Here is a 20,715-nt window from a genome sequence, read left to right as displayed (position 1 = left end):
CCACTGATTGGTTCAAAATTGGGAAAGGAGTCTGGTAAGGCTGTATACTGTCACCCTGCCTATTTAACATAAGTTAAGCAGAGCACATCATGAGAAAGACGGGGCTAGATGAATCAAAAGTTGGAATTAAGATTGCCAGGAGAAATATCAACAACCTCTGATATGCAGATGATACCACTCTAATGGCAGAAAGTGAAGCTGAACTAAAGAGCCTCTTGATGTGGGTGAAGAAGGAGAGTGCAAAAGTTGGCTTGAAACTCAACATTAAGAAAACTAAGATCATGGCATCTGGCCATCTGAAACTCAAATACTTTGGCCATCTAATGAAAAGGAAGGACTCACTGGAGAAGAGCCTAATGCTGGCAAAGATTGAGGGCAAAAGAAGAAGGGGACGAAAGAGAATGAGATGGCTGGATGGAGTCACCGAAGCAGTAGGTGTGAACCTAAATGGACTCCAGAGGATGGTAGAGGACACGAAGGCCTGGAGGAATGTTGTCCATGGGATTGCGATGGGTCAGACACAACTTCGCAACTAACAACAACATACTCTTTGTAAGCAGGTCTGTTCCTTCCTATTTTCTTTAAAGATAAAATAATTATTTTTCCATTTTTTGTGTAAATTCTTTTTCTTGCAGTATTGTTTGATTCAATGTCCACCTCCATCCCCCCCCTATTCCATTCAACTTTCATAGGATTGTTTTCTGCCCATACATTGGATTCTACTTCTATCTCTTGTATGCACTCTTTCAGTCCTGTTATCATCCATGTCATATCAGTTCTGGACCAAGATTTGTGTCTAATTGAATAGAATGAATATTGATTTTTCTCAGGGTGGACTTCTTTCCATGCATCTTGCCTTCCTATTTCCTCCATCATTAAAAAAAAAAAACTTTTGGGAGTGTTTTTCTGGCCTTTTTACCTGATTTACGACTCATAAAGTCAGTTTGTATATCTACAATTGCATTAAAGTCTCCTACCATACAAGCACTTTCATATTCTAATTCTACAATTTTCTTGTGAAGTTTTCCATAGAACCCATCTTGTCTAGTATTAGGCACATATATTCTTTTGATTTATTATTACCTCCAACATCAATATTTTCCCTTCTTCATCTGCAAAAATTTTATTGTTTCCTTGATGAGACACCCCTCTTTTCTTTTGCTGTGCTAACGAGCTGTATATTTTCCCAATTTTGGGGTATTCTAGTAGTTTACTGTCTTTTTTTTAATGTGCACTTCTTGCAGACAAATTAGGCTTAATTTTATATTTTCTAATTTTTTAAAGATTCTTTTTCATTTTGTTGGTGAATTAATCCATTTATATTAATTGTTAATAATTTTACTTCTTCCATTATTTACTTGTATATAGGTTTAATTGTCCTAGTTGATCTTATTTCTCTTGATTATTTTGGTTTTATTCCTTCTCTTTCTCTTCTCTTTCTTCTGTTTTAGTTGCTTCTTGTTGTGTTTTTCCTTCTGCTATTCCTTTCAGTGTCTCTGCTTGCTCTCTTTTCTCTTCCTCTTGCACTATAAAGTGCTGATGATAGAATTGTTGTGCACTCTCAATCATATCTAGTCTGTATCTTTTCTCTCTCTAAGTCACCAATATTTCCTAAGGTATTAGTCATCTAAAGTTTACCTCATATTTTGCCAGTTATTTTGTCAAAAATTGGTACTCTCTTCTTGTGTTTCTTACTCTTCTTGATATTTGCTTCAGTACCACTATTTCTCGTCCTTTGTATTTCAGTGGTGCATCTCTTGCCCTTTGAAGTATCTCCATTCTCATTGCCTTCTTTGAGAATCTGACATGTAGCTCTCTGGGAAGCTTGTGCCTTTTTGCATACCTTGTATATACTTTAAATACTTCTTCCATCCCATAGAGAGCATCCTGTTGATCTGTTCCCAATGCCTCTGCCAGTACTTCTGCTATTTTATCCGCCAAGTTTTCCCCCTTTTCTTCCTTAACTTTCTAAAATCTTAAAAAATATTCCACCTTATCCATTTCCAACATAATTACGGATTGTTCAAGGTCATGGTCTACCTTAGTAAGTCTATTCTCCATCTCTTCTACTTTCTTATCTGTTTGGTCTGCCTTTTCTTCCACTTTCTAGATCCGTTGTTCATTTTTGGTGATTATTTGCTAGATATTGTCTATTTTACCTTCCACTCTTTGTTCCATCTATTGCATTCTGTCTGCCATGTCCTCATAGTTCTTGGCCATCGCTCCTTGTAATGATTCCTATAATGTTTGAATCATCATTTTTATCTCTAACTAGAAGGTGTTTAGTTTTTCATTCTGCAACATAGTGACAATGGAGCTTTGAGTCACAGGGCTAGATGCTGCAGAAGATGCCGCTGAAGCTGGTGCTGATGATGGTACTTTCCTATTAGTTTTACTTGAGTTTATGTTGCTTGTCATTTTAATAGTTTGAAGTTGAAATTTAGGATGGTCAAATGTTTTAAATAATTATTGTTTTATAAACACAGGCCATCAATAGCCCAATAAACAGTACTAGTATAAATCAAACAGTATAATACACTACAATGTCTCATTATAAAATATATCTAGTATAGTCCACCAATTCCTTTATTTCCAGTTCTTAATTCCACACCCCAAGTCACTTTCTATTTATAAATAAATATAAATAAGTCCAAATTCTTTCCACCAGTTATCTTCTTTCTTCTTCTTTTCTTTTAGTAGTTTATATTGTAATCCACAGAGTTATTAATTATAATCCATAGGGATACACCAAATTGTAATCTATAGAGGCCCACCCAAAACTCCAGAGTTATATCCTTTCTTATTTCCAGATCGTGATTTCAAACCCCAAATCACTTCTATTTATAAGTACTATATTTCACAGAGTCAGATCAAAGTAACCATAATTCAGGTTCTTTTCCACCAAAGTTATCTTCTTTCTTCTTTTCTTTTTAATAGTTATATTATAATCCACAAATGTATTGTAATCCCAAAGATATTAATTATCATCCACTGTGATATACCAAATTGTAATCCATAAAGGCCTGCCAAGACCCCAGAGTTATAACCAATCAATTATCAAGCCCCAGGAAAAGGAATTGAAGTTTAGCTTGTAAAAATCTTCATTGTCTTATATGCAACCTCTATTTACTTCCCCATTCCATTTGCTCAATTACTCAGTTGTTAAAATGTATATCCACTCCAAGAGTTACAGTGTTTACAGTTCACACTATTTCCACTCTCTTTCTCTGTACTTCTTTTCAGTAAACAATTTCCAGGTGCAGACAGCTTATCTAAGTCTTGCAACAATCTTGTAACAATGTTCAGGGCCATGGGAATTTTTCACTTTCTCCATGGCTTTCTCTGGCCAGTAGATGTTGCTGTTGCACTATTTCTCTTCTACTCCTCTCCTTAAGCTTCTTTGACAAGCACCATTTTTTTCTTTTAAAAATTCCAGAGGCCACATTTTAATAGTCCCAAATAAAGTTTAAATTCAATAATATCCAATTAGTATAGTCCTTAGGTTAACCAATCTGCTTTCTCTCTTTTAGCACCTTTATCCTCCAATTAATCGAACTATTCAAAGTTCTTATTCAGGTCTATTTCAGCTTAGTGCCTATTTGCCGCTATTTCAGAGGGTAGGAGATCAATAAATCCACCCCCTTTCTTTTTCAGTCACACTATCACTCAATCTATTTTAAAAGGGGCACTTTTGGTAGAAGTTAGAAAGTTCTCACCCCATCTTCACACTGTTCTCTCAATCTTTCTTCATTCTTCTCTGATCGGGCTGTCACAATTTTGGACGGCACACAATGGTTGTCTTTTCCTTCCTGCTGGATTGAGAGCTTTCCTGGGTCAGACAAGGAGGTGGTGGTCTCCTTGTGATTTGCAGGGTCTACTCTCTTCTCCGCCACTCCTCTGATGTGGCTTAGGTCCATTGGGACCCTCTGGCAAGATAAATTTGGCAAACCTCCATAGGACCCTATAGAGGGATTGTCATCACCGCAATGTCATCTCTACTTCCAGATATAGATTTTCGAAGAAGGGAATACCTTTCCTTTCTATAATTATTGTTAGTGTTAAACAAAAAGTCTTGCAGTTGTCCTGAATTCCAGGGATGTAAAGATTCAGCAGGAGTGTTTATTTACTAGCTTCTATGAGTCCCATTCCACAGACCCACTACATATGTACTAGTGAATCACAAAGAAAGGGCTCAGATGCAAAGCTTTTGTTATCATGTATTGGACTCTTTAATTTTCCTTTTACTGCTAGATCATAAATGGTATTTTTAAAAACATCAGATAGAAATCCAGCAGGGGTATCTGCAATAATGTATGAATAAAAAGCATGATGATCATCTTCACATTTAGGTTCTCTTTGTTCCACTTTTGTTAAGTAAAATTAATCATTTTTACTAAGCTGTCCAGAGTCACCAAGAGCGAGTGGATGGCCATATACATTTTCTAAATAAATCTTATTTTAAAAAATAATATAGTATTTTGGCATACAAGGCCTTAAAAATTTACATGTGTTATAAAACCCCTAACAGATCATCTTTCATTCTTCACAGCAGAATCAATAAACAGTATTTTAATAAACTGATTTATGTTTTTATAACTATTAAAATCTGTCAATAAACACACTATATATTCTTAACTTTTGATTTCAAAGCAAACTGGAAACTGAATAGACAAACAGAAAAGAAAATTGTCATACCCTTCAGATGAGTCTCTGGGCTTGATGTTGATTTTGACAAGGTAATTTTCTTTCATGACAGCTTCCCATGCCAAAGTTTCATTATCTTCATTTCTTGAACCTTCAACATACAAATTCCATACCACCATGTATAGTAGTGTTTTATTGACAAAAGGAACACAGATGGTAGAGATACAATCTAAACGAGTAATTCAGACTTGCTTCAACTGTACACTGTACAGCACACACACAAGCACACACACACACACACACACATACAGCTAAGTCAAGGTGTTCACATTCCTATGTATCCAAAGGACTACATCCTTAACACAGCTTTACCCACATATAAATACAAATACAGCCCCTTCCCATATAGTTCATTTATATTATTCTGTTTTCATTATGGACAGTACACTAGATATACTGAGATGGATAATCTTTTGATAATCATATTGACATTCCTGTTTTCTTTAATGATTCAGCCATTTTGTTTAGCCAAACTTCATTTTTTTTTAAAAAATATTATTTTGCATTTTTCATTAGTGCACATATTTTCATTGATTAGCTTCCATCTGTTCCAGTTTTGGAAAAGCATTTTCCTTAAATAAATAATAAGTGTTGCTATTTCTTCTTTTGAAATTGTGCAATTCAATGGGTGTGAGTTGTACCTTTGCTGAGCTTCCATTAGTCTTAATGTTTGGCTGACTAGTAGTTCAGTATATAATCCATGAATAGTTTTAAATATAACACGTATGGTAAACATGAAAAAAGCGTGGCTATAACACTGTCATGAAAACTGTATGGTTATGTCTATAAGTTATACTCAATTTGAAGGCATCTTTATATTTTACATTTAGGAAAATGAACATATGCATAAGGAACCCTGGGGCACAATGGATAGAATGCATTATTACAGGCAAACTACCACAGCCTGGAGTTTGATCCTGACAGGGCTCAAAGATGATTCAGGCTTCCAGCCTTCCAAGGTCAGTAAAATGAAGACCCAGATTGTTGAGGTCAATAGGCATATGAAGCTTTGCTTCATAAGTGCATTAGCTAAGAATTCCAGCACCCTGTTAAAATTGAACTTGTTAACACATTGACTGAGACACTCATAATGTTGATCAGGTGTCATACAAGCCTATTTCTATGATAGCAGGTATAACTATATCATCGAACACTATTTTTGAATATGAACTAATTTGTTCATATTCTGAGTGTTACTTAGAAAGTGTTGTATTTGATATATTTGATACTGTTAACATACAGTGTTACAGGAAGGCAGATTCCAACTGGATGTTTGAAAAGCACTTCAACAATATAGACACTAAATAGGTGAGGTGGTGGGCTCTTCTTCACTGCATATGTTCATTTGGAAGCTAGACAGTCATCTGTTGGGGGAAACTTTAAGACTTGGATTCTTGTCTTAATCAAATAGCCCTTTACAAATCTTATAATTGTATAATTTATTATTAAATTGTTAGGCTTAGCAAAGTAATTTGTAGAGGATCACCAGGCTTAGCCCAAGGGAGGAATCAAGAGTATCATTAGTCTTGAGTCCCTTCATGCCTACAAGAGATCTAAGTGCAGCAGCCCACTTTGAATTCCGTTGACCCTTATCTACCACCAAGTTGTCTTAACAGTTAGTAGTTCAGATTCTTGTACAGTGTTAGCATGCAATAAACCTGTATTCATTTGAACCATCTTGGATCACAATTTCCTTGGCTTGACATGATTGCTGTTAATAAGGAGAGGTAGCTGGAGAATTCAGTAGTTATTTTTTAAAGGCAAAAAATGTGATATCACAATGCAAGCTCTGTATTATGTATGTGATATATTGTATATCACAACATATAAAAAGAGGAGACTTTGCATCATGATGTGTCAGGTGCAAAAGACAAGGTCCACAAATGAAGGCCCAATTTACCTGATTTATTGATTAAAAGTGCCTATGCTTAGAAATCCTCTCAACTAACGGTTAACACCTGCTTACAGTTAGATAAGGGTCAATGGAATTCATGGGAGATTGGGTTTACTCTGCTAGTTGTTATCTAGGGATTCTAGCTGATCTCTCTTTTAATTCCACCCCAGATGCTGCTACTCCTTCTTCTATATGATGCTTGTTTTGCCATTTGCCCTCTTGTCTGCTCCCCTGCAGATATCATGCAAGAAATTATAAATATTAAATGTTGTTAGTATTTTCTTCTTTTCTGAATGACAAAAAATGTTTATGGTGCAAAGTAGAAACTGAGCGGTCATCAAGACACAGGACAAAATTAATCAAATAAACTGTTGATTCCTGGAAACAGCAGTTTAAGAGAAACACTTTTTGGAGGGAGGGAATCCTCAGAACTACATTTAATTGATTTGAATGGGTAATGAAGTAATTCTCCCACAAAATTCATCACCAATAATGTTAATCACATAATGACAGAATATGTATCCCATTAATAAAAAACACTAAGTACAGCATTCTTGTTGCTATGTGCTTTTCTGCTACTCTATTATAATATCTGTATACACTGATGAGGTTATCATGGTTGTAGTTTCTAAATCTATGTAGATATTCATGAGAAAGAATGTATCAGGCTTATCAACAGGGAATGGGAGAAAAGTCAAAGTTGAAAAGATGGAGTACTTTGGGATCTGGCACCATTCTATACCAGACTATACATTCTATACCTTGTATATTCTATACCTTGTATAGAATGGCACCATGCCAGAATAAGACAAATTTGCTGATAAACAAATCAAACCAAGCAGGTTGTGACAATTATGTATTCTAATGACTGAATAGATTCATTGACATTCTCAGTTGTACTGATGTCAATGAGTACATTATGAATGAGTGGCTACAATAGGTATGCCATATAGAGTAGAAAAAAGTGGTTCTCCTGCTGGTTTTGACTGTTGTTTCCCTGAGTTGGGTAACTAGCGAGAGTTACTTCTCCTAGAGCTCCAGATTGTATAAAATGAGACCCTAACCCTTGTGATATGTGAGCTGTCATGCCATACATTGATAGGAAACCATGCCATGCCATGCCATATCATTTAGCAAAAATAGCTGAATATAGAATTGTTACTTGAAATCATCCAAAATTGAAGAAAGGAAACTGATACAATACTATCTGTATATTAATGTTCTACAGATCAATATATATTCAAACCACAAATACTGCTTTAGTAATGTGATAATGGTGGCAACTAAAAATGAGATAAATTTTGAAAATAATTTAGAGATCCAACATCCAGTGTATATCTCCAATCTTTATCTTTCTTATGAATAAATAAATCCTTGTGAGTGCAGTTCCAAAGGGCATTCATTCAATTATACTACTGCAGAGGAGCTAGAATTCTTACAGTGCCTTAGACCAAAGAAAATATCTGAACAAAGGGTGAGCTCTGATTTCCACATAGTAGCTTTATGAAGGAGCCAATATGTTATGTACAAATCCAGTTTAAGAAGTGCTGGGTGATTTCAAACTACTTCATTAAGATTCTGGCGAAGGTCACACTTAGTTTTTTCACAAGACATGGCAGATGTATGCATGTATGTGCTATAGATGCACATATATAATTTTTTAAAAAGTATATTGTTTTCAAATATATTATAACAAAAGTATACCAATATAACAACAATCATCTGATAAATCTTTTTCTTTTTCTTTAATAAAATAAATCTTATTTTGCTTCCCCTTCTATCATTTAGTATCTGATGAAAATAACTTACAGCAAGTGGATGAATCTCTATATTCATTTTTACAACAGCATTTTAAAAGTTTCCTCATCACCATGTAGATATAGGCAAAGATGACAAATGGAAATGGTATAGCTAATCGGCTACAGTACTCTTGAACCAAGAAGTAGCGCTGGAACTTCCATACTTGATCATTATTCTCCTGAACTGATCCAACAGTATATCTAAATGAAATATTAACACATAAAATTAGTTCCGTAATCTTTTCTTTAAAAAAAATACTGCTTTAATGTTCTAATTTTTATCTAAGTCTTTGACAAAGAAAAATAAGACTATTTGTTTCTTTCCATCTAGTCACTTGCCATATTTTGTTGATATTATTTAATTTTTGTTTGATATGAGTCACTCAGAGTTGTTGGGAGTTGGGCAACATTCAAGTTTAATAAATGATTATTATTGTTTTATTAATACAAAACAGAAACAAGAAAATGCTTTATGTATTTCATATACAATTCATATACAAACTCCATTTCCATATATTTTATGTATATTGCATATTGAAGTTCACATTTAATTTGCATAGAAGTACTCCACTTACTAACAATAAATTTCCTACTATATCAAATGCAAGCCTTAATAATATTTCATCAGGACTGTAAAATTTTGTTGCATTTATTTCAGTTATATTATTCTTTCCAGGGAAACATCAGAAGCTAAAAGTAAGTTTTCCTGTTTATATTAATTTTTTAGGATTTTTAAAAATGTAATTATATTATGTTTCTTCTTGTTTAATTTGATACCTCTGTGCAAAGTACAAGAGAGAGGCAAGTAAATACTGTATTTTAAAATGGACTGATTTATTTTGAAATTTGATACTTTTGATACTACTTTATTAATTAAAATTACTGTATTGCTATTGATCCATTTATGTCCTAATATTACTAAGCAGCAAAAAGATGAATGTAATAATATGATTTGAAATTATGCTTCCCATATCAGCCAAAACTTGCAGCTGATTAGAATGAACTAGTTATAATAAACTAGAATTAGCTTATTCACTTACAAATAAACAAATTAATAAATAAAAGAGCAGTGGAACTCAGCTTGAGAAAGACTTTAAAAGCCAGCAACGCTGACTTTTGGAAGTGGGGAGCACTCCAACCTGATACATACCCAAACATGGCTATTAATAAATTAACTAAGAGGATATTGGTGGACAGCATGTAGATGCACACTAATGGAATAGTAATCCACTCAGGGAAACGAGGGAGGTTGTTGGAATCCACTTCTACACACAGAGGCTTGGATTCATTTCCAAGGAAGGTACAGCTATCAAAATCATATGTAGTCGCTATTATAAAAGGAAGAAATAAAAAAACAATATTAAATTATCAGAAGAACTGATATATTTGGATACAAAGTTATTGATTTATTGGTAATACATGATTTTAGTATCAGAAAAACAGCAATAATAATAATAATGATAAACATTAAATTTGTATTACACCAAATCATTCAGATTCCTGAGGGTTACAACAAAATACAATGCTATTAAAACATATAGGAAAAACTGCAAATATAATAAAATGCTCATGATAAGAAAAGTGAAAAAATAATAAACAATTAAGAATTTAATTCAGAAACCAGGAGTCAGTGAATTCTAGCCCTGCCTTGTGCATGAAAGTTGGCTGGATGACTTTGAGCAGTCACTCTCTTTCAATTCACTTCACTTCACAGAGTTGCAGTTATGAGGAAAATAGGAGGGAGAAACATTGGGCATGTTCACTGCCTTGAGTTACTTATAAAGTAATAAAGGCAGGAGGAAAATATAACAAATAAATCTCCATATTCAACCAAAGAGTGGTTAAATGAGTTAGCATGCTATCATAATATATGCCCAGCCCCTTTTGTACATGTGTCATTATATCATCACACCACTTTAAAAAGAAATGGAATTTGCAGCAAAGTGGTATAACAGTTTATATTGGGATCCTTATTTCTGCAAGAAACTGTCAGATCAGCCATCTTTATTTGGCATTTCATTGGCATCCTACCATCAAAGGCTAGGTGGAGGGGGCCATGGGGTGAAAAAATGGAGAATAAACATGTATAGGGATATGATGAGAAGTAGGGAATGGGGAAGACAGTATAATGAAGACCAGAGACACATGGAATCGGTTTGTGCCATCACTCAAGGCCATACACCCTGAGAGTGGATTGCGGACAACCCCAAATATCTCAATGCTTCTCAAAACATTATGTGGCACTTCATTGGCTCAATATGATAGGAAGAGGGGAATATAAGGTGAACAATTTGTAACTTTTTCATGTGGGAAAACTTAGTTCTAGCCTGACTTTCCTGCAACTAGTATCCTTTAGTAAATTTGAGGGTCTTTCTTTCCTGTGGGATCTACCTGGGGCAGATCTAATAGAAACATTATCAATCAGAAGAGGAGAGTTTGGTTTTTTGGATAAATTTTATTTATTCTTTATTATAAACAATGTTACTTTAATCTCTTGTTAATTTTCCAAGAAGAAAATTATGGAGTGCTTGCCAACATAGCTCTTTCTTAATCATGTCTATATTAACTAGGCAACCAAGCTGTAGGCAACCAAGATCAAGGGTACATGCCCTTGCAGGTGTTCTGTTTTAGAGGAATTTCAGCTGCTGTTTTCAGAGGGGAAGACAGAAGGCAATGAAACTCCTTTGTGCAGAGTATCATTTTCTCAATCCTGTATCATGCTCTAGGTCAGTGATAGCAAACCTTTTTGTTAAAGGCGTGCCAAAATTATATATGCATGCACGATCACGCGCGTGCATGACCCACACCCACAATACAATGTGCCCTGCTCAACTGCTCATGCGCGTGCAACCCCCCATGACCCCTTCCCCTGGAAACTGTCCTGAAGCCTGGGGAGGGTGAAAAATGGGCCCAATAGGCCAACCGGTGCCCTCTAGAAGCTGGGAATGGATCATTTCTGAATTATTGGTTGGCCCATTGGGCCTATTTTTCACCATCCCCAGGCTCCAGAGGCTTTCCTGAACCCAAGGGAGGGTGAAAACAGCCTCACACAGCCCTCTGGAAGTCCAAAAATTAGCTGGCCGGCACGTGTATACATGCTGGAGTGACAGCTCATGTGCTGGCAGATTTGGCTCCATGGCACACGTGGCATAGGTTCACCATCACAGCTCTAGATCCATGATTATTCCCCAGCATTCCCTTTTTCCTCTGTCGCATCCATCACAACTATCTGGGCAACTTTGCTTTGGCCATTCTATAGTTTTCCTAATGATGGAAGTGACAAGATAGCTGAATCTCTTCGCTCAGAAAAAAGAAGGGTACAAAAAAGAACAGCAGTATTCTGAGCACTAATTTGCATGGAGAATTTTTTGCTTACTCTATCTATTTCACTATGTAGCAGAGCATAGACCAGGAACAACTTATTCATTAGCAATGACATATATAGTGACCAGGAGTCAAACAAAACTTATTTTTTCAGTCAAAAAGAATAAAAATTGAGTAGAAGTCCTAAAGTCTCATAAAAAGCAAAGGCAAGCAACCCAATAGTGTAATTTGGCATTTTTTCTGTCAGTAACACTAGCATCTAAATCAGTCAGTTCACACTGGTTCACCCAAATTGGTGGCAGAAATTTTGCCCAGTTCGGTGAACTGGTAGTGATGGCTGGCTAGCAATGCTCCTGAATCAGTCCCCCTGTCGCCGGTTGCTCACCCTGCCTGTTTGCTTGGACTTGCAAGGCAATGGGATGTGCATGCGCGAAGAAGATGGCGGTGATGGAAGCCACTTTTTCACCGACTGGAGGACTTTTCAGAGGCCTGCGGCCAGCCGCCAGCCTCTTTGAGAGCTGGTGTGCAAAGAGGCAGTGGATGGGAGGCTTCTTTGCCAGCCAACCGCTTCCCAGCAGTGATGGCTGGCCGGGGGCCGCCGAAAGCTCCAATCAGCTTGCCTTCTGGACTGGACCAGCCACCATGGAAGGTAAGCAACCAAAGAGGTGGGGAGGGGGGGGAGAAAGCAGGGAAACAGGGGTGACTAGTGAAGAGAGGGCAGGGGTAGATAGGGAAAATCCGCCAGTTGCGGCCCTACCTAGATCGGGGGGCCCTCACAACAGTCACTCGAGCCCTTGTGATCTCTAGACTGGAATACTGCAATGGGCTCTACATGGGGTTGCCCCTGAAGTGCATCCGGCGACTACAGCTAGTCCAAAATGCAGCCGCGCGAGTGATAGTGGGCGCACCTCGGTTCGCCCACGTTACACCTGTCCTCCGCGAGCTGCACTGGCTGCCTGTTGGTCTCCGGGTGCGCTTCAGGATAATGATGACCATCTTTAAAGCACTCCATGGTAGTGGATCTGGGTACTTGAGAGACCGCCTTCTGCCGATTACCTCCCTAAATCGACCAATCAGATCGCACAGACTGGGCCTCCTCCGAATTCCATCTGCCAGTCATTGTCGACTGGCGACCACACGGAGGAGAGCCTTTTCTGTTGCTGCCCCGACCCTATGGAACGAGCTCCCCATGGAGATCCGCACCCTCACCACGATCCAGACCTTCCGCGCAGCCCTCAAGATCTGGCTCTCCCAGCAGGCCTGGGGATAGGCTTCCAATTACCCGCCCGAGTGTTTGATTGCTGAATGAAAGTTGTGTTTTATTATTTTTCTTTTGTTCACAAAGTGTTTGTTTTGACCTTGCACTTCCCCTCCCCTGTGGTTGTAAGCCGCCCTGAGTCCCCTCAGGGAAAAGGGCGGCATATAAATCCCAATAAACCTCAAACCTCAAACCTCAAAAATCCTAAATATTTCCCTACCTTTTCCTGTGTGCCTGGCTAGGTGGGGGGAGGGATGCAACTGAGTGGGCATGAGTGATGTTACATTGGCCATGCCCACTCAGTTACATGGCCCCCTAGCCACGCCCATTGAACCGGTAGCAAACTGATTTAAATCCAGTATGAAAGGCCTTTCTGAATTATACATTTATTAACATCATTTTCATTCTAGCTTTCCATAATTCAAAACTAACACCAAACATAATTAGAGTTTTTCAGAGAGAAATAAAATGAACCCTCAGTTCTACCCCTCCCCCTTCAAGCAAGCCACAATGACAAAAGGAAATATATATGTATCTGTTTCCCAACTATATCAATCCCTTACTGATTAGTACTATATTTCAATAGATACCATCAATATCAGAAGGATAATGACCAAACATTGCAAGATAAGGCTCATAGATGACTGATCGGAATATCCATTCCCAACGCTGTTCATTTTTTCGTAGGATCCCTTGTCTGGCTACACCAAAAGCCACCATCCACACCGCAAAGAGGAACAAGAAGAAAAAGACATCTATCATCTGCAAAAGGAAATATAAACAGAAATATCATGAGATCTTTGCCAAAAGTCTTCAAATTGTTTTTAGGCTAAGGGGGAAAATGTCAAAAGTGGACAAGTACACTATTCATTATGAAGTCAATATTTATACTCTGCAATCAAACTAGAAATGGACTAAATACCTTCTGTCACCAGTGATGTGGTTATTGAATGGGCTATGCCCAATTTTATGATATTTTTGCCACAGTTGTTAAGCAAATCATATATTCATTATGCAAATCTGGTTTCCCCTGTGGACTTTACTTGTTGGAAGCCCTCTGGAAGGTTGCAAATGGCAATCAAATGACCCCGAGACATTGCAAACATCAGGAAAAAAAGGTAGTTGCCAGTGCTCAATTTTTATCATGTGACTATGAGGATACTGTGATGGTAAGTGCAAGAACCAGTCATAAATCACTTTTTTCAGTACTATCATAATTGAACAATCATTAAACTAAAGGTTCAAAGTTGAGAACTACCTATAATCTATATAACAAGAATGTGCTTTAAAATAATTTGAATTTTCTAATCAACACAAATTGTTGGCACTTAGAGACGAGCTATGGAGCACTTTTGATAAGACAAGATGTTTCCGATTTATGCAATTTATTAGCAGCCAGGCCTTCTCCCAAGAACACATTAATACCACAGACTAAGTATTCTCAGCAATAATTAACACTGGGTCAGTTTAGTAAGATCCATTCTTTACTTCCAGAAGATGAAGAAGGGTTGTTATGGGCGGACAATGATGCAAAATGACTTGAAACTTGGAATTTTATTCAGAACGCATAAACACTGAAACCAGAGCACATCAAGAAAATTCACTATAGCTTTTCTTTCAGACAAGATGGGATAGATGGTTCTAATTTCCTCTATCCTTGATTCAAAATCCTTCAGGGACTCTGTTTTTCATACATATAATTAGAAATATAGTTTCCAATCAGTGGAAATTGCCTTATAATTGCCTTATTTTCTTCTATGTTGGTAAGATCTAAACTTGAATATTGCATCTCTTGGTACAACATTTAAAGAAAGATTCAGAAAACCGGAAGCATGATCTGGAGAGCACAACCTAAAATGGGAATGTTTAGTTTTGAGAAAAGAAAACTAAGGAGAGAATATCAAGCACTCTTCAAAAAGGATGTTAAAAGAAAAAAACAATTCTTCATCATTCACTGACTGCAGAAAGTTGGATCATTAATTAAATATTAATGAAGATTTTCTAACAGTAAGAAAATGGAACCAAGCATCTAGAGAGATGATGATGTGAACACACTGGATGTATTTGAAATGGGAAGCTGGGGTGTTTTAATTTCCATTCATTCACTGAGCAGGACTTAAATTATTTAATAGCTTAAATTTCTACCTACAAATCAATTATTAATATCAACACTGAAAACATTCAAATATTTTTATTATTGCTCTCATAGACAGACCACTCTGCCTTGAGCTCCTAGAGCAGTGATGGCTAATCTTTTTGCCATTGCATGCTAAAAGTGGGGGGAATGCAGGGGGGGGGGGTCATACGCAGGTGTGCCACACCCATAATTCTATGTGCACAACCCCCCATGCGCATGTGTGCGCATCTCCCCTCACCCTGGTTTTGGTCCTCGATGGACCTGTTTTTCGCCCTCCCCAGGCTCCAGAGGCTTTCTAGGAGCCTGGGGAGGGCAAAAACAGCCTCCCCCTGCCCCCTCCCATGGCTCTTCACTGTCTCCTGGACTGCACTGAGAACGAACTGAGCAGTCTGTTCTTGGAAGTGGTGGTTGTGGCTGATGGGCTTGGCCCTGGGCTCTCGTTCTGTCTGCCTGGGAGACAGAGCCCAGGGAGGAATATAACAGCTGTTTTGGACCCAGCGCCTTCCACTTACACCCCCAGCAGCCGCACCCACCTCTACCCACCACCTTCGGAGGCAACAAAGGCAACCACTCCTCTCCGTGGGGTGGCCGTGCTGGCTTGCTCCGGGTCCCAAGCCTTGCAACCACCCTGCCCAGCGTACAGACTTTGTCATTATTGTGGCCTGCGAAGGCCCGCGCTTTGGCCAGCCAATGCCATCGGAGACCTGTTTCCTGGCTCAATGTTCCCAATGTGGGGTCTGTATGGGGCAATACCCGGGCATTATCTGCTGCCCCCTACAATGCTGTTGGCATTGCTGCCTCTGCTGGGTGTCCATGCCTCAGGTCCCAGTAGTCCCTCTGCCTGTTTTAGGCAGTTATGCTACCAGCTTGGTGGCTAGTGGTGGCGGCAGGACCAGGGTATTCCTGAGTCTTCAGGAACAGCACCTGGTCCAGCTGTAGCAGCTCCATCTTCAATACATATAATTCTATTTTAATACACATGTATGTATGTATATATGTATGTATGTGTGTAATATATATATATATATATATATATATATATATATATATATATATATATATATATATATATACTTAAAGTCACAACCCCTGGTATGCCCAAGTAAGGCAAGTAATCACTCCTTAAGTCCCACTGTTATTCAAAGACTATTTTTCCCAATCTTTATATCCATTTATATTACAATATTATCCTGATATCTATGCTAAAATAATAATCCAACTGTATAATTCTGGTATTGATACACATTGAAATATATTCATAAAAGTATTCTTTTATTCTATTTTCCATTATCCTTCATCTCTTACCCACTTCTGAACCTTTAATCTTATTTTCTTTTTAGTTTTCCTCCTATATTTGTCTTTTATTCCCTCTATTTGTCTATGCAATCTAACTTTTCCTCCCAACTCTACCTTTTCACACTGTCTAATTCCAAAACTATCCATTCCACTTCCTATCTCTTTTCCCCAGTTCTCTTCCTGCTTCTCCCATTCCCTTTTAAAATCTTTTACATTATTTCCCTCCTTTTTTAGTTCCTTAACCACTTTTGGTTTTGGCAACATCTCCTTATTATCTTCTTTTTGCTGATTTATCTCTGCTTTCCCCTCTGTTTCTTCTGGTAGCACCATTCTTTCTTCTTTGTCCTGATCATTGTCCATTATTCTTTGCATTAAATTTCCCAGTTTTTGGTTTTTATGATCAAATATTTTCTCAATGCTTTGAAAAAGCTCCATTCTGTTTAAGTTCTCCTCACTTCCGTCTTATGTTGTGTCTGCATTTAGTCAATCTCTTTTTAGTCCACTGTCATTAATTCAAAAAAGCCAAACTTCCAAGTCACAATTTTAAGTGTCTAATCAATAGTCATTCAAAACAATTTGAATTCACCAGGAGGTTATCCAAACCTCTTCAAATTACCTTTTATGTTCAATAATATTCAATGATATTCAGGGGCTCTTAAATAAAGTCCTTAGTTAGTAATCAGCTCTCTAGTGGTCTTAGAATAGGTTTGCATTTAACAGATATTTCCAATTGGTTTTTTTTAGGATGGTGATTTCTAAGTTTGCATATTTTCCTTTTCGTCAGTAGATGATGCTCTCACTTCTGTTTGCTTCAACCTCTCTGCGATAGTGTTAAAAGTTCTGATTTTAATTATTTGTTCAAATATTCTTAAATTATAGATCCAACAATTGAGCAATGTTTGTAAAGAGAAATTTGGGCCTTTAATTCCAGTATTTTAAAATGCTCTCAATACCACGTCTTTTAGTTTTGAAGAACCAAGTATCTATTTATTATTTTAAAAAGCAGTTTTTTTCCTTCTTAAATTATCTGGTATTTTTCCTGTGTGCCCATTCACAACTTCAACAAATAACTTTAAAGATGCTTCCCCCTTGGATTTCTGGGGTCAATGTAAAAAAAAAAGTATTTTCTCACCCAGCTCACATTCCATTCACTTTCTCCTCTCCAGCACAGTCTTGGATATTCAGGTTGTCCCTGGTTTCATGGCAACCATTTTGGCTACTGTTGCTCCTCATTGTCAGATGAGGGGCCTTTCCCAGTCAGAGAGGAGAGATGCGGCTCTCCTCGACCTGCCAGGTGGTCCCACCTTACTTCACCCCCTTCAGGGGGCTATGGTCTGAAATTGGACCCTTCGACAGGGAGATATCGGAGCTGACTGCAGAGCTTGCAGATCAGGCTATCGAGGTTGTCATGGAACCAGGGCTCTGCTCCCAGTTTGGTTTTGAGTTTTGTGGTTAAATCGCTTGCGGGTTGGCTTTCACGGTCATGGCCTAACAAATGGCTCTGCGTGCCACCTGTGGCATGTGTGCCATAGGTTCACCATCAAGGCCCTATACCATTTCAGACAGATGGCTATACAACATCTTTTTAAAGACTTCCAGTGTTGGGGCATTCACAACTTCTGGAGGCAAGTTGTTCCACTGATTAATTGTTCTAACTGTCAGGAAATTTCTCCTAAGTTGCTTCTCTCCTTGATTAGTTTCTACCCATTGCTTCTTGTCCTACCCTCAGGTGCTTTGGAGAATAGTTTGACTCCCTCTTCTTTGTGGCAGCCTCTGAGATATTGGAACACTGCTCTCATATCACCTCTAGTCTTTCTTTTCATTAAACTAGACATATCCAGTTCCTACAATCATTCTTCATATGTTTTAGTCTCCAGCCCCTAATCATCTTTGTTGCTCTTCTCTGCACTCTTTCTAGAGTCTCAATATCTTTTTTACATCATGGCGACCAAAACTGGATGCAGTATTCCAAGTGTGGCCTTATGAAGGCATTATAAAGTGGTACTAAACTTCACATGATCTTGATTCTATCCCTCTGTTTATACAGCCTAGAACTGTGTTGACTTTTTTGGCAGCTGCTGCACACTGCTGGCTCATATTTAAATGGTTGTCCACTAGGACTCCAAGATCCCTCTCACAGTTAATACTATTGAGTAAAGTACCACATATATTGTACCTGTGCATTTTGTTTTTCTTGCCTAAATGTAGAAATGAATGGATCAAGTTTTCTTCTTTTAAAATTTTTACTATTACTTTCACAACCTATGGACTAAACTTCTCCTTATTCATCACTACATGTGTCTTTTACTCCTTTTTCTATATTTCATGTAAGAATTTGACTTTTTTTAAAAACTTCCGGTGGCTCCATGTAGCCTGAAGAGCGGCTCTTCTGAGAAGCTCCAGTCCCGAGATTGCGTTACACTGTTTGGATAGTGTATATCAACTGTCTGACAGTTTGATAACCCTTTCCTCAGGAGAAAAGGAAGGGGGGGAGCTGCTGAGCATGGGTAGAGCTCCATTAACCCCCCCCAGGAGATAATTCTGGGGTGTGAAAGGTGTGAGCTGCCCTGTAGCTCGGCACACTCCGCGCCAGGGACTCATTCTGCTTTTTGCAGAAACAAAGGCTCATGACCACCCCTGCACAATGTTTGATTTACATCTGAGCAAAAAGCAGGCAGAGCACATATCAGAGAGTCTACAACTGTAGGTATACTTAAATTTTAGCTCCATTTTACAAAAATTCCTGTTAAATCTCTCTTATTAACAAGTTACAAGAGTAATAATTGGAATAAGCCTGTTAATTGGAATAAGTCTGTTTGGACTTAATAATTTGGTGGAAGATAAACTTAATTGAAGGTTAGAAATGGTCTCAAAACAATTTAAAACAACGACTTCAAAGAGTGCTGGTAGCTCTCCAGTCCCGACAAATAAATTACAGTCATTATTACTTCCCCCTCCTGCTCCTGCCACAGATGTGTTAACCCTGGACATGCTGCAAAGAGTCTTAAAAGACGCTTTAACAGAGCAGGCAGTTGCTTTAGAACTCAAGATACAGGAAAATGTTTCAGCTGCCTTCAAGGAGGTTAAAGAACTAGTTAAAGATTGTATGATAAAGTGGGCTCAAAATATTGAAGAACCAATAATGTTGGACACATGGGAAAGAATATGGGTAAGAAATGTGAAATTCACACAAGCACAAAACCTGAGAGAAAATTTTTATAAGATGTTTTATAGATGGCATTTAGATCCTAAAAAGCTGGCTTCTATGTACCCGAATGTACAGCCTAAATGTTGGAGATGTGGTTCTCTCGATGCTACATATTTTCATATATGGTGGACTTGTCAAAAGGTTAAGGCATTTTGGATAAAAATGTGGTGGATTATGCAAAATATTTTTAAAAGAAGGATAAAGTTTACTCCTCAATTATTTTTACTAGGTATATATACTGAATTTACAACGGTAGAGACTAATTTGGTTCTGCACTTAATAACGGCAGCAAGACTGTTGGTGGCGCAATACTGGAAGAAGGAAGACTTGCCTACAACTCAAGAATGGACATTGAAAGTTACAAACCTAGCCGAGATGGCTAAAATATCAGCATATCTTAAAGACCATTCAAATGAGAGATATAAACGAGACTGGAAAAAAATGGATTGACTATATACAAAACAAATACGGGACTAAGAAATTACAGATAGCCTATGCTTAAGATTAGGAATAATCTAAACTGCTTAAAGTTAGTGCAACAGGAAGAAGCTGAGTTTAATGCAGAGATGTTATTAACTTCTTTTTTTATTTCCTTTGTCTTAATATATTTTAGACTGTATTTGTTAAAAACCTATACCGTGTACGGGCTCTGGGAAGTCGGGGGGGGGAAGGGAGGTGGGGTGTTAGGGGGGAGGGGGGGAGGGGGATATATAGTATGTGTTAGATTTTAAAGTAACGCGACTGCACTTGTATACTGTTGCTCTTTAATTTCACTGTAAAAATAGGACAAGCTGAATATATTAATAGATAGTAGAAATACACCGAAGGGAGGAGTAGAGGGATAGAAGAAAGAGGGGTAGAGAGGGTGGGAGAGAGGATGGGAGGGAGGGTGAGAAGGAAGGGAGGGAGTGTACTGGGAGAGAGGAGTGGTAGAGGGGGAGGGGAAGTAGGGTAGAGGGGAATGTTGGAGGGAAGATGGAAAGTTGGAGGGGGGCGAAAGAAAGGGTGTATGGAGGGTCGAAGAGGTACATTGGGTTTCTATTTTGGGGGGTATTGTTGACAAGAGGAATGGCTGTGTTTATTGTTTAATGTTAT

General features: G+C 37.9%; 1 protein-coding gene across 1 annotated transcript in view; it reads right to left on the bottom strand.

Annotated features, from left to right (window-relative positions):
- TRPM8 (transient receptor potential cation channel subfamily M member 8) overlaps positions 1-20,715 on the bottom strand; it is a 175,729-nt gene that overhangs the window by 6,700 nt on the left and 148,314 nt on the right. Inside the window, exons 20-23 of the mRNA XM_032213076.1 lie at positions 13,570-13,741; positions 9,548-9,725; positions 8,408-8,598; positions 4,696-4,795 (exon numbers count right to left, since the gene is read on the bottom strand). Coding sequence (XP_032068967.1) covers positions 4,696-4,795; positions 8,408-8,598; positions 9,548-9,725; positions 13,570-13,741 — 641 coding nt within the window. The remainder of the gene's footprint in view (positions 1-4,695; positions 4,796-8,407; positions 8,599-9,547; positions 9,726-13,569; positions 13,742-20,715) is intronic.

Source organism: Thamnophis elegans, chromosome 3, assembly GCF_009769535.1.
Source record: "Thamnophis elegans isolate rThaEle1 chromosome 3, rThaEle1.pri, whole genome shotgun sequence".
NCBI lineage: Eukaryota > Metazoa > Chordata > Lepidosauria > Squamata > Colubridae > Thamnophis > Thamnophis elegans.
The sequence above is the reverse complement of the archived record's forward strand: the minus strand, read 5'-3'. Positions and strand labels throughout refer to the sequence as shown.